This window comes from Onychostruthus taczanowskii, unplaced genomic scaffold (genome assembly GCF_017590055.1).
Source record: "Onychostruthus taczanowskii isolate IOZ18803 unplaced genomic scaffold, ASM1759005v1 scaffold73, whole genome shotgun sequence".
Taxonomy (NCBI): Eukaryota; Metazoa; Chordata; class Aves; order Passeriformes; family Passeridae; genus Onychostruthus; species Onychostruthus taczanowskii.
Genome location: NW_024505118.1, coordinates 220,379 through 233,494, shown reverse-complemented (window position 1 = coordinate 233,494; position 13,116 = coordinate 220,379). Strand labels below are relative to the sequence as shown.

The window sequence follows — 13,116 nt, the reverse complement described above, 5'->3', positions numbered from 1 at the left end:
TTCAACCTTGGACCATGGATGGACCTTTGAAGAGTCACGTAACTTCCAGAGATTCATAAAAAAGTAATAAAGGAAGTTATACATAGATGGCTGAGTATGTATGTGATTATTACAAATCACTCTGAGTGCAATTACTTTCCATTTCTTATAGAATTGACTCTTAGCTAAAATGTTTCTCTTTTTTTACGTTTATTTTTCAGAAGTCTACAAATTGAAAAAGGCTGAAAAATCTCAAAGACTGAGGTAACAAACTGCACCATCTAAAAGACCAGGACATAAAGTACACTCTGCATTGCACAGATGTTGGACAACAATGTATAAAGAACATCTAAGGATGTCTGTCAGTGCTGAATTGATGCATCGCCTCTAAAAAAATTGAACGAATGCACAGATGTCAGAGTCAAATTATAACTAAGCCAGTGCTAAAAGACTAATGAAAAGATTTACATTAAGAAGAGAGCACACCATCCTATCATATTGATTTTATGGACATATAATGAAACACTTTTGAATTATTCAATAATGTCATGGTGAACCAACTGTGAAGAAAAACTTCACACATACCACGCCTCTGTGTATTATCTGGAAAAATTTCCATACATCTTTTAGATCTGAGTACCACCTTTCATTTTACACGGATACCTTTATACATAGAAGTGATTTCAGGACAAATCAGCAACTGCAAAGAATTAAAGAGTAAATACTTACCAATAACACTTAACTGAGCTGCACATAAAATAACAAGTAAGCACACCAATGATATGATGACAGCCCTTTCCACTAGAAGGAACCATGATCCTAGAGAATAAACAAAGAAAAACAGTAGGAAGAGAATAAAAATGGAGGCTGTTTGCTTTGTATTTATCAGTCCTCTTAGACTGTGCCACAGATTGCCCAATATTATATGTAATTCAGCATTAAGAATTATAACAGGTTAAGAAACCTATGTCCTCTACCTTTTTATTTTTCTGTGTGACAACCTACTTTTTCCGTACGTCCAGCCATCCCAGTATTTTCCAAACTGGAACTATTAACTTCCACTGGAGCAGAGAACATGCTGGTGCTAATTTTTGGCACTACAAGCTACTGAACTTGTGGAACTACAAAAATCTCTGTAAATCAGAAAAACAATATTTAGGCTAAGCAGAGAAGATATGAAAGGTCCAATCCGCTGCCTTCTCAGCCATTCCATTTTACTTTCAATGGCAGTAACTCCGGAAGAAATCCAGATGTGTGGTAAGGAATACAGGAGCCAGCCTAAGTGAGAGGGAAACAATTTTAAGTCCTCCCAACATCATCCATCTAGATTTTTTTCCCCTGCATTTTGGATGCCGCAGGCTGTTCAGTCAGTCATGCTTTAAGACCCTGTGAGCCACCTTCCAACATAAAATTCTGAAAATATCTCCACTGAACTAGAAAATGCAGTTAATTCTTGCATCTCTGCTCATACATTCATTTAGGCTCACTCAGTGGAATCCAAAGTCTCAGTTTCTTACATTACACTTTCCACCATTCCTCTGCCTGCACATTTGCTTCCAAAGAAATTTCTAATCTATTAATAATATGCATTTGTTGCGTTTTTCTCCATACACAGAAGTTGTATCTGTTGCCCCAGAAACATGTAATTAGGCAGCAATACCTCACAATTTTAAATGCCAATTAAATACCCTGAGGGCAGCTTCCAAGCTCACAAACTTCCCTCTTTCCCTCCCCTCCTCCCACAAGAGGTCACAGAAGTAGATATAGTGCATACAACAGAAATACAAGGCAAACATTAAGCTAAAGGCAAGCAAATGGAGAAACTGCTTCTAACTCACCAAATCAAGGCTGATTCATTGAATTGTTTAAAGCAAGGCTTTTTGCTTCATTCGCAATATTGAAAAAGCAACTAATATTGAACAGTTACTTGTAGTGCACAGTGGCCACTCCCTAGATAAACTAAATCCCAGTGATGTTGTTTGATGCAACTGAGAATAATTAAAGAAAGTAACTGCAAGCAGACTCTGAGAGCCACTTCACTTCCTCTGCAGCATTTCCAGCTGACACTATCCAGTGTAAAGAGAAAGCAACCAAGAAGCCTGGTATCTGCTGGGGCTTCAGCATGCACACAGAGCCATGTGTGGTCCGGTCCTGGAGTCTGAAAGAACTTCCTGTACAGAAGAGCTTGCAATACTGCAGACACATGCAACATGCAAGGAAGAGGAACTGCTGAAAGCATTTTCTTGGAAATATACTTCCCTTACTCTGGTGCTTCATAGTAATCAACTGAACTCCTGGCATAAAGCAGTGTTTTGAGAGCCAATATAGGGCAGTCAGTTCCAAGCTAAGAAGAGAGACTTCCGGATTGGGGGAAAGAGAAGTGAAGAGTAAAGGGAAAGGAAACAGGAAAAAGGCAAGGAAGAAAAGAAGAAAAAAGGACAATGAAAGAAGATAAGAGAAAAAGCAGCAAGAAAAGAGATGGAGAGAGGAAAAAGATAAGGAAACAGAAAAACTTGACAGTCACTCTCCTGATCAGGAGAGTGTGTCTATTCACAAAGATGAGGGCACTTGCATAGAAATCTTGCTCAGACTCTTACCCACTGCATAGGTGAAACCAGGAATTCTTTAAGAGAGATGGAGGATAGCTGGCTCTTGTATGTGATTCTTGTAACGACTATCTTTGTTAAAGAATCAATTGGAACATGCTAGTAGTGACAGCATGAATTCATTGCTCAGAAATGACCCAGTGAAGACTGGTACAGGATTTCCATTATCCACCAATCCTTTTCAAAACTCACTCACTAAACTTTCTTTGATTAGCTTATTGTCTCAAGAGTTTCTCTAGAACACTGAGGAGCAAGCAACAGAAAGTCATGCAGAAGAACTGAGAAAGAGAGCAAGTGACTGTGTTCTTCTTCACCCTCAAACCTAAGTTTTACATTTTCTAGCATATACTCTCAAACCCACTGCAACCTCAAAACTATGAGTTTTTCACTAACCACATTTTTCCTCTGGTGTTTCGTCGCCGCAACTGACAACTAGAAAATGAAATTAGAAAAATTATATCAGTTTCCTGCTCTGTTGTCTTTATACGGATTTCATAATTATATAAACACAGAAAATAAAACTTGCAAATGGGACTTGATTCTCCACCATTCTCAAGCCTTGCTTCCTCCTCTGGAGAGTAACCCTGAATTGCATGAACAGTCAAAAAAGTCTGAGTAAGCTGTAAGAGAAGGAAGGAAACAAACTGTGTATAGCTCTTCCCTGTTTTTGCAGTGTTCTAAGAAAAGAATGATATTCTAGCATCTTCCCTTTCAGTGGCTGTGCGTTTCTCAATTTCAGGATCACATGTACTATGCAGGGTATATGGTTAACTCAGCAACTAGACCCAACTAAGAATTACATAAATGCCCGCAGCAGGACACAAGAAACATCTGTTTGAGCTTCACAAATATTTTATTGTGACATGCAAAAACTAATAGCAAAACCAAAAAAAATTCTGGAGTCCATGGGTAAGGCTCTGTGTGCTACATATATGCAACAAATTCAGTGCTTCCGTGCAGCTCTCCAGAGGCAAGTCTCCTACGCAAAACGGATAAACAGGGCACACCTATTTCCAGTGAAACTGTCACATCTGCATAGCACTGGAGAGATAACACAGGTACAGCAGAACCCATTATCCAACAGCTGAGGCGCTGGAGAACGTGGGCAGGGACCGAGAGGATAAAGTAAAATAGCTCTCTGGATGAGAAATTCATTTAATGAATCTCATTCATTTTAACATCACTTTAAACACCATCTTTTGAAGATGACATTTAATGCTAGAAAACCACAACAAGCTGCCAACTAGCAGTAGCATTTTCAACCTCGCTAGAAAACTGCCTACTTTCAGACTGAGTTTTAGAGCTCTTAAAACAGAATTTCTATTAGTTCTACCTATAGTTTTCCAGCAGAGTTAAAGGTTGCAAGAAGCAATTCTTCCAAGAAAAGATCTCTGCAGACACTGTGATGGATGTATACATTACAGTATTATGCAGATGATCAGAAATATGTCACGCAATAACAAGAGACTGCTGAATATATCAGCATCTACATAATCAAGAAGATGTGGGAAAGCATAGATTTTCCTATATGGGACCTAAATCATGCTCAGACATTATTACAGAATGAAAAAATGTGTTCAGATCTTTCCCATGGAAGCACTCCCCTCTACCTTAAACCTAAATAAGCCATATTAGCTTACAAGTTAGAAGGCCTGAGTGCTACATGTTTTGTATTTCACTTTAAAGGAACACATTGCCATGTTCATTATTTTTCTCTTTCCCTTAAGATTTTGCTTGCTTTCCTCTCCCAATAGGTTCTGAAACAACAGCAGGAAACTCACCTGAGCTGTTTTTAAGTTCCATTTTTATTTCTCCTTCTCTGTTTGATTCTGTTACTTTACAGCTGTAATTTCCAACAGTTGCTTGTGCACTGTCCAGCACCAGTGAGGCCACACCCGTGATTAAATCCGGTTGGGATAAAAATCTTGCAGACGAAAATGAGGGATCAATATTAAACTTCTTGTTTCCTCCATGGTAAGAAAAAATTGTAACTCCTTGCTTTTTCCAGGTAACAAACATGGCATTTTCATTGTTCTGCTTTAGATTAGTCACGTAACAAGGTAAAACTACAGTTTCATTACAGTCATTTTTTTCTACAATACTTGTCCCAGAAAGTGACAACTGGGCAGAACCTATAAAGAAAAATGAAAATTGACACATTCAGAATTATTTCTTAATACTCAAAAACAAAGAAGAAATAATTACAACAAGTAAATTGGGAAAACAAAACAAACTCTCCCATGAAACCACAAAAAGAGAATCATGCTTTAAAGGATCAACAGATTGGGTTGCCATTCATTTACTTGGACGTTTCTATTTCACAAGGGGAAATACTGTCTGGCTTCTGCAAAGCATACAGATAACATTAACCACAGACTGTCCTACTGACTGGTCAGTTTTTTGCTGCTGATCACACAAGCATCTATAAACTGAGGTCCAGGCATCATCTCCACCCAAGCTTCCTTTACAGCTCATTAAGGACAGGAGGAAGAAAGTCCCACTATTACACTTCTGAGAAAAGGCAGGCAGGGCAGCTTAGTCAAGAAAGCTTTGTCACTTGTTCCCTCTTATCTCTGAAGGTGGAGCCAAATGCCCATAGGTTTAGATAATTTCTTGCAAATTCTCTCTTTTCCTTTCCGGTGGAGAATGTGCACACACAATACCATGTATTAAATAAGATTACTACTTAGTATTTGACTGCATACACAACAGAACGGAAAATGGAGAACTTGTAAAAATCACCAACCTGTACTACAAATCACCATGACTAATGTCTCTAACAATCGCATTCAATGCAGGTAAGGAAAAATAAACACCTCAAAGGACAAGGCATCCACTGCTGGGTTTTCCCATCTCCCTCCCACACGGCACCTCAGCTCTAAAACAGTAGCACTGACTGGCCACTGTTTCAAGAAAGACTTCACCCCTATGCCAAGATTTCATCAGAAATGAAGATTCATTCACTGGTTCTTAAGAATATCAAAAATTGTAACAGCAGTATATAAAGTACATCAGGAACCAGAAAAAAATAGGTTAATTCAACTAGCTTGGCTGTAAGCTATGAATGTTTGAATCTTTTATTTTCTCTATTTGTTTGTTTGAAGTCATAACAAAGTTTAATAGCTGTCTTCTTAGTAATTGCACCTCAAAGTCCCAGAGCCATTAATAATTCAAAATGCTTTACTACATCCACCTGATAAAACCAAATATGGGAAAGGATATGAAATCCCCTAATATTGTAAGCACTGAGACTTACAAACTGGAATAGCTCCAGGGACTTCAGGAGAACTACTTATACTCACATGTGTAAAACCAGCTCAGAATGATGATATGTATTTAATGACTAAACTTCATTAGGGCAAGAGGAGAAAGAAAAAAAGGAAGGGGAGGGGGGGAAAGCTTTGTCACTATTTGCAGTAGCTCTTTAGGGTTTTTTTTTCCCCTCAAATCAAGAGTCTCAGATCACATTTAAAAAAAACACTCCTGTTTTAAGTATCACTTTAATAGTCTAACAATATTTCCTGGATTACTACTGAATATCAAAAGCTTAAAATAAACTGGCTCTGTATATATTATGCATGACAGCACTTGACAATGAAGGAAGAAGCATTCTCTGGTTTACTCAGTGTGTTGCATTTTTTAACTAATAAAAGCAACAAAAGCAGAACAAAGGGAAACCATACACAAACCTCAACCTATGCCCTAATAAAAATCAAACATACACAATTAAAACCTTTAATGGTTCTTTGTGAAATTAATTTCACACCTGTTTCACACTAAATCATGATAACAACTGTTAGAATTTTTCTTCTTCTTCAGAGCCAGCACATTTGGCGGAGGTTGCGTGGCTGCTCTCCCACTAAAGGGAGCCCCACGGCTTCCTGCAGATGGTACTTCCACTACCAACTTCCCAACAATTCTGGTGCCAAGAGGAAGCCAAGAGAACCCTCTCCCACCAGTTACCAAATCCTGCAGGCAATGGATTACTGGGTGGGCTCTTCGCCTCCAACTTTCTCATAGATTATCATCTTAGAGGTGTCACATGAAGGTGGCAATTTTAGAGCCTTACACTACGCAGCGTGGGGGCTTCTGAAGAACTTGCAGTTGCGAAGCTGCCACAGAAAGGTTCTGCACATGCAGAGCAAATTCAGAACTGCCACACACAGTTGGCAAAACTGGCTAAGTGCGGCCACTGCACCTGATGGCAGCCGGCCCTTCTCACCTCCTCACGCTGGAGCACTTATATTTAAGCCAGGCTACTGCTAACACCGGAACCCAGACTGGGATTTCGACATGAGGTCTGAACACGCAAGTTTCGATGCGTTGCTTACTGACAGAACAACACTACAGCACCTGCACCTCGGTGAAATTTTTTTAGCTCTGTCCCCCCACCGAGTTTCTTCTCAAGGCAGAGAAATAAGAACTTAAGATTGTGCAATGTCAACTGCACTTCGATGGCACACAAATCATGAAAGACCAAGAAACGCCGCCAACCCTAGACCCGGTGCAGCGAGGGACCAGCGCGACAGTTCCAGGAAAGCACACGGAAAGCACCGGGAGGAGAGGAGCAAAGCTCTGGGCACGCTCCTTCTCCTCTCCCCCGCAACTTCTGCGGGGAGCAGCCCACCGCCGGCCCCGGGGACAATGTGGGGAGCGCGGGGGCTGGGTAACAGCGTGTGCTGTGTGCGTGTGCGTCCCCGCTCCTTCCCAAAGGATGGCGATCCACCGCTGCGCACCCGCGGTCCCACACGCGCCGACAGCCAGCGGGAACAGCCGGGAGTTCCGGGCAGGAGCGCCGCGAGTCCCCTCACCGAGCGGCGGGAGGACGGGCGGCGGCCGCTCCGCCCCGCCGGCCCCGGGACCGGCCCCCGTCCGCCGCCACCGCCACCCGAGCCTCCCCTTCCCGCGGCTCGGGGGGCGGCTCAGCCCTTCCTTCGCACCCGCCTCGCACCCCGGGGTTCCCGCCGGAGACACCGCCGCGGTACTCGCGCCGGGACGCGCCTGGGGGCGATCGCCACGGCCGCAGCCAGATTAGTCGGGACGAAGAGGGAAGGGGAGAGAAAGGCAGGAGGGCGGGCGCGGCGGGCACTCACCTGCGCGCAGGGCGCCGAGCAGCACGGAGGCGGCCAGCAGCCACATGGCGGAGCGGCGGCGGTGGCGCGGCCCGGCGCAGCGACGGCTCGAGCGGCGCCGCAGCGGGCGGGCGGGCGGCGCGCGGGGGCGGGCGCGCGGGGCTGGCCCGCCTTCACGGCCCGCCTTCACGGCCCGCCCCGCTCCCCCCCACGCCGGTAGTCCGCAGCAACCCGCGGGAGTTGAGCTGCGATAAGGCTTGTTTTGGGTGATGTTTCGTGTCTTCTGAAAGTGATTAGCGGGACGTATATCCCACGCCCGCCTGAGCTCCGGGGCCGCGGTGTTGTGGATCGCGTCTCCCCGCACGCACAGCGTGGCGTTCGGGGCCGCGTAAAATGGCTGCCGGGGGAAGATGCCGGATCCAATAAAAGGGGAAGCGTTGACGGGGCGACTCCTCCACCGCCTTGTTGATTACGAAACATCTTTATTTTTTGAAGGGCAAAAACCCCGTTGGAGTGGGCAGGGCCGCGGCCCGGCGGGGGCGGGAGCGGGCGGAGGGAGCGCTTTCGCTTCCCCCGTGCCTTCCCCTTAGTCAGCTAACCCGGGGCTGAGGGCATCCTCCGGGTCGCTAAAAGCCTGTGGAAGACCAGCTTTCCCAGGGGTACGTTTGCTCCTGGCTGCAGTTATATGCACTAAGTGCAGGTGAAACACAAAGTGTTCAAAAACACTGAAGAACTTGTAAGTGATCAGTTGTTGCACTTAATTTAAAAGCGAGGATAAATGCTCCTTTTTCCTATGTTTGCAGTAATAGATACATTTGACTATTTCAGCAAATGTTTCAACGTGTTTTTGGGGTTTTTTTCCAGGAGCAGCTCCTCTTAGAATTTTTAATGTAGAGTTACCTTAACATTTTGAATCTATGCATATTTTGTTCTCAAACATATGTGTTGGTGAGGCATTAAAAAAAAGGACTGTTAAATATATTGGGGGAACACAGCTTTATGTATGTTTCTAGATATGTTTATATTTACAATGTTGTTACAAGTCCCAGAGTTCAACAGAGGATGAAAGCCAGGGCAGAATCAAAATTCTGTGAGAAACTCAATTTCCATAGGTTTTATGGCTCGCGCAGATTTGCTCCATTTATGGGGTTTTGCAGCATTTATATTGGCTTTATATTGGGTGGGTCTACCCCACAAACATCCCCTGCTTCTTGAGTCTCTAGTCTCTTAAATTCTCCCCCAGCAAATTAATCACTCCCTAAGTGATTAATGGGTACCGATGCCTTGGCTGCCACGTTTGTTTCCTCCAGATATTCATAAAGCACTCAGACATCCTCTGGCATTCAAGTTTAGTAAAAAGCCTTGAGCTGTGGGAGCCATCTGAATCGAGAAATGATGGAGGGGGCTGACACAAAGCTGCTGATCCTGCTCCTGCCAGACTGACTCAGTTGATGTTCTCTGGAGGCCAGAAGAGACAAGCTGGAGCAGGGGATAGCAGGGAAGACATGTCTGCGTCAGCCGTAGCTCATATCTGTATCCGTGCCCTGCGTGCCAGCACGCTGATAGCCACAGGCACTGGTGTCCCCTTTGCGGGGAGCTGCGCAGCGTTTTCTGTAAGAAAACCAGGGATGCTCTCCTGCTGCAAAGAGAGGGCTACAGCTGCAGCACGCACTTGTCCCTGTTGCTAAGGTAACACATATCACACCCACACTGGCCTAGAAGCAAAACAGCGCGCATGGGAAATTTCGGAGAGCCAGAGCCTCGCGTGGGAGAGCGCTGCGCTCTCAGGTGCTGCTGCCTCCTGTACTACTGAGCTGAGTCTCACAAATCCCTCAAAGATAACTCTTTGCATGCAGTTTCCCTGATTGTGTTGGAGGTTGCTGTGCCATCCAGCTAGGTGTGCACCTGAAATACTTTGTCTTGTAATGCTCTGCCTTCTGCTGCTGCGAAATGTCTGCAATGCCTCTGCTTGCTGATAGTTTTGGGCAGCGGGACTGTGCAGAGCAAGGCAGTTCAGATACCCACTGAAACAAAGGTTGGGCAGCTCTGCTTTCTGTTCTGAACCAGGAACACAAAGCAACCCCTGCTGTAATACAAGAGCTGCATGCTTTTAACCACTTTCTAACATCACTCTTGTTTTGCCCAGAAGCACATGGTGTAGAAGCTCACAGAGACACATCTCAGCAGCTGTGAAAAGCACAGTTGCTTTTGCAACGCTGTGTTAAAGTCCAAGTGCTCCAAAAGTGAGAGGTCATATATTTTAAAAACTGTCTGAGTCTCTCATTTATGACTTTCAAGGCACACTTCTGGTCTTTAAATTAGACAACTTATTTTATTACCACTACTAGGCACGGATCTGCCATTTTATACTGTTTTACAGCTCTTTGGAATACCATTGATCACTCTCTGGGGTCAGCAAGCTGTGACAGGCACGAGTCACATACAAAAGCCAATGTACAGGAGGCAGTGGCTGCGGTGGCTGGCAGGAAACTGCTGAAGAGTGACATAAAAGCCTGAGTGCCTAAAGCAAAGGGTGTCAGTAGCTGTGATTTGTCAAACCGACTGTGAGGGCTGTCTCCCTTGGCAAGAAATGCAGTGGCCAGGCCTCCATCTGTGTTCCTGGACTCACTCACCACAGGTACTCTACCCTAACACAGAAACCACCCACACCCAGAGCTCACAAGGCAGCAACGTGATGGGTAATACCTTGTTCTCCCTCAGGCTCCACAAAAGATTCACAGAGCAGCCTTTTATCCCTTTCGCTTCTGATCTGGAAACCTAAGCGTGCCGAGGTTAAATGAACTGACTAAGGTTGCATAATTAGCCAGTGGCAGAGCTGAGAATAGACACCATCTCCATTTTTTCAGGCCTAACATCTAACTCTCAGGCCCTTCTTCGGGGCATAGGCAGGCCAGCAAAACTGTATATCACAGCTGTATAGAATATGACATTTTTAGAACAGGCTCAACCCCTAGCTTACTATGGTTTTGAAAAAAAAAAACAAAACAAAACAAAACCAAACCCAACAAAAACACAGGAAAAAAAATTTTTTTACAAGTGCTCCTGCCTGGATAAGAAGGTAAAAATGGAATTCAAGTGACATTTATAAATATTAATGGACTTCTAAGCACTAGCACATTAAATAAATTCCCAAGGGCCAAACCCTGAATTAACTTTGAGTAATACTTGCTGAAGACTTAGGCAAAAATAAAGCAGTGCTGTGAAGAAATGTTAACTTTCACAGATGTTTGGTAGGGCTAAAATGCCATCATTTGTCCTCCATTTAAAAACAAACTGTTTTAAGGAAACAGTGCTTCTTTCATGCTCCCAACCCTCCCCTTCTTCGCTTACTCTCTTCCTACTCTTGTTCTGTATTTGAATGCATTTTTTGCAATTTCCTTTCTTCAGCTGCTGCTGTAGCTGCTGAGATTCATCAGGCAACTTAGTGACATTAGTGACTTTGTGGGGGGATGTGGGAGACAAGATATCTTGTTCACTCTTGCTCAACAGAAAGCACTCTGGGAAAGGTTGAGCTAAGAGCAAGATAAGGGGGGTGAAACTCCAGCCTGTGAAACTCTCCTGCCATGAGGGCTTTTGAAAGCAGATTTGTGTTCCAGGTCACTGAACTCCCACTGGAGGCTGCAGCTGAGACAGCCAGGTAGACAACCTGGGGGTTACCTGCAGCTGCCCTCCACTTACATAAGACCTGGAGAACTGGATCAGGTTATTGACAAGCCAAGAGGAATTACATGTCATGGTAGGCATTGAAGATGGTGATCTGCTTTCATCTTAGGCATTTTGCTCCTTCCAAGAACATCCTGTAATGGTGAAGCAGTATGTATCATTCCAGGGAAAGGTTCAGCTGAGTTACTTGGTTCTCAAGGGTTCTAGAAACCTCTCATTTCACACCAGATTCACTCAGAGAGAGGGTCAATTCTTCTAAAATATTTAAGGAGAAATGTTCATAGCTTTGAAGCTGTTTAAAGACATGACTTCCCATGCAGTGCAAGTCAGAGTCCCTTTTGATGTCAAAGAGAATTAGGTTCTACCTGTCCTCAAATACCTGGCTCAGTCACCTAAATGCATTTACAAAGCTGGCCTTAGCAGCTTTCATTAGTGGCTGGCAGGTCTCTGAGCATAGAGAACACACTGTCCTCCACACTACGAGTCTTTGTTAGCAGTGCACCCATTATGTTCAATTAGTCGCAGCATGGAGCATATGCTGACCATGCCTTGCACTTTGCCTGTCTGTCCTGCCTGGGGGCACCTACAGCCCAGCCCAGCCCAGCCCAGCCCAGCCACCACCCAGGTTCTGCAGCCTGCAAGTACAGGCCCAGGGCAACACAGTGCCACTGCCTGCATCAACAAAACGAGATCCCTGCATCACAGCCAGCAGAAAGAAAGGCTGTGCCTGCTCCTGCTCTGCACCGCAGCAGCCACAGCCACAGTGATGTCCCCTGTGAAATCGCACCCGTGGACAAGAACAGTTTGTTTTGTGAGGTGTCTGCAGAGACACCCATGCCCACTGACTCTCCAGTGCTGCAGACAGGCTGGCTGGCTGCCTTCAGCCAGGATGGGCTGAAGGTCAGCTGAGGCCTCCCAGACTTCCTTGACATGGCACACTCTCAGTGTGGTCTTGTGCTTTCTCCTCTCCCTCCTCCTCCTCCTTAGCCCCAACCCAGTCTGCTGCTGTCTTTCACAAAATCCGCAGAAATATAATTATCATGGAGATGTCTGCCTCTGGCAGTTTTTTTCCTTTGGAAATAATTATAATTGACTCTGGCGGTTAAAAACTTATCGGTGTAGACAGATGACAGACAGTACAATCACATAAGCTTCCCTCTGAGAAAATCAAGCTAAAACCCATTTATCATCCTGGATGGAAACAAAAGGTCTTCCTTTGAAGAGCCAGGCTGTGAAAACACAAAGAGAAGACTGTTATGCCCATGGATTAAATCTGTGGTAGGTAAACAAGCACAAGCAGTCCATTTGCAGCATGATGATGCTGTGGTAATAATAACATCACTGCTTTCATCTGAGGAATACCTAGACAGGGACATATCAGCCCCCTCAGAGGCAGTAAATGAGGTCCCAAGAGGATAATTAAGCCATAAGGACCTGAAGAGTGACTGCATCACAAACATAGAAAAATGTAAGCATATTCAGATAGTGTCTATAAGGACTACTTGCATGGGGATCCACTGCTGGACATGGATCACTTATTCCTGGAGTAAGTCATTAACTACCCTCTTCCAGAAAACATAAAAGGTTTGATTCCCAGGCATATCTCCAAAGCACAATCTCCTGGAACCACCTTTCCTGTGGCAGCTCACATGCCATCCCCAGGAGAGGTCCATGCCCTCTTCACTAAGCTTAGAGTAGCACAGGCAAGGACTGTGTAACTCGTAGAATCACAGAATGGTTTGGGTGGAAGGGACCTTAACAGTGTAACTCGTAGA

General features: G+C 44.6%; 1 protein-coding gene across 7 annotated transcripts in view; it reads right to left on the bottom strand.

The window, feature by feature from the left end:
- The window catches only part of CD47 (CD47 molecule), a 30,496-nt gene that overhangs the window by 12,752 nt on the left and 4,628 nt on the right, over positions 1-13,116 (bottom strand). For 2 of the 7 annotated variants that reach the window (XR_005953968.1, XM_041422286.1), the window contains exons 2-5: positions 7,679-12,570; positions 4,367-4,717; positions 2,979-3,017; positions 709-798 (exon numbers count right to left, since the gene is read on the bottom strand). Coding sequence is in view for 6 of the 7 variants with exons in the window: in XM_041422286.1 (XP_041278220.1) it covers positions 709-798; positions 2,979-3,017; positions 4,367-4,717; positions 7,679-7,724 (526 nt within the window). In the remaining variant the exon portion in view is untranslated. Of the gene's footprint in view, positions 1-708; positions 799-2,978; positions 3,018-4,366; positions 4,718-7,678; positions 12,571-13,116 lie in introns of those variants that run through there. The other 5 variants (XM_041422290.1, XM_041422291.1, XM_041422289.1 and 2 more) reach the window with 5 other exon arrangements.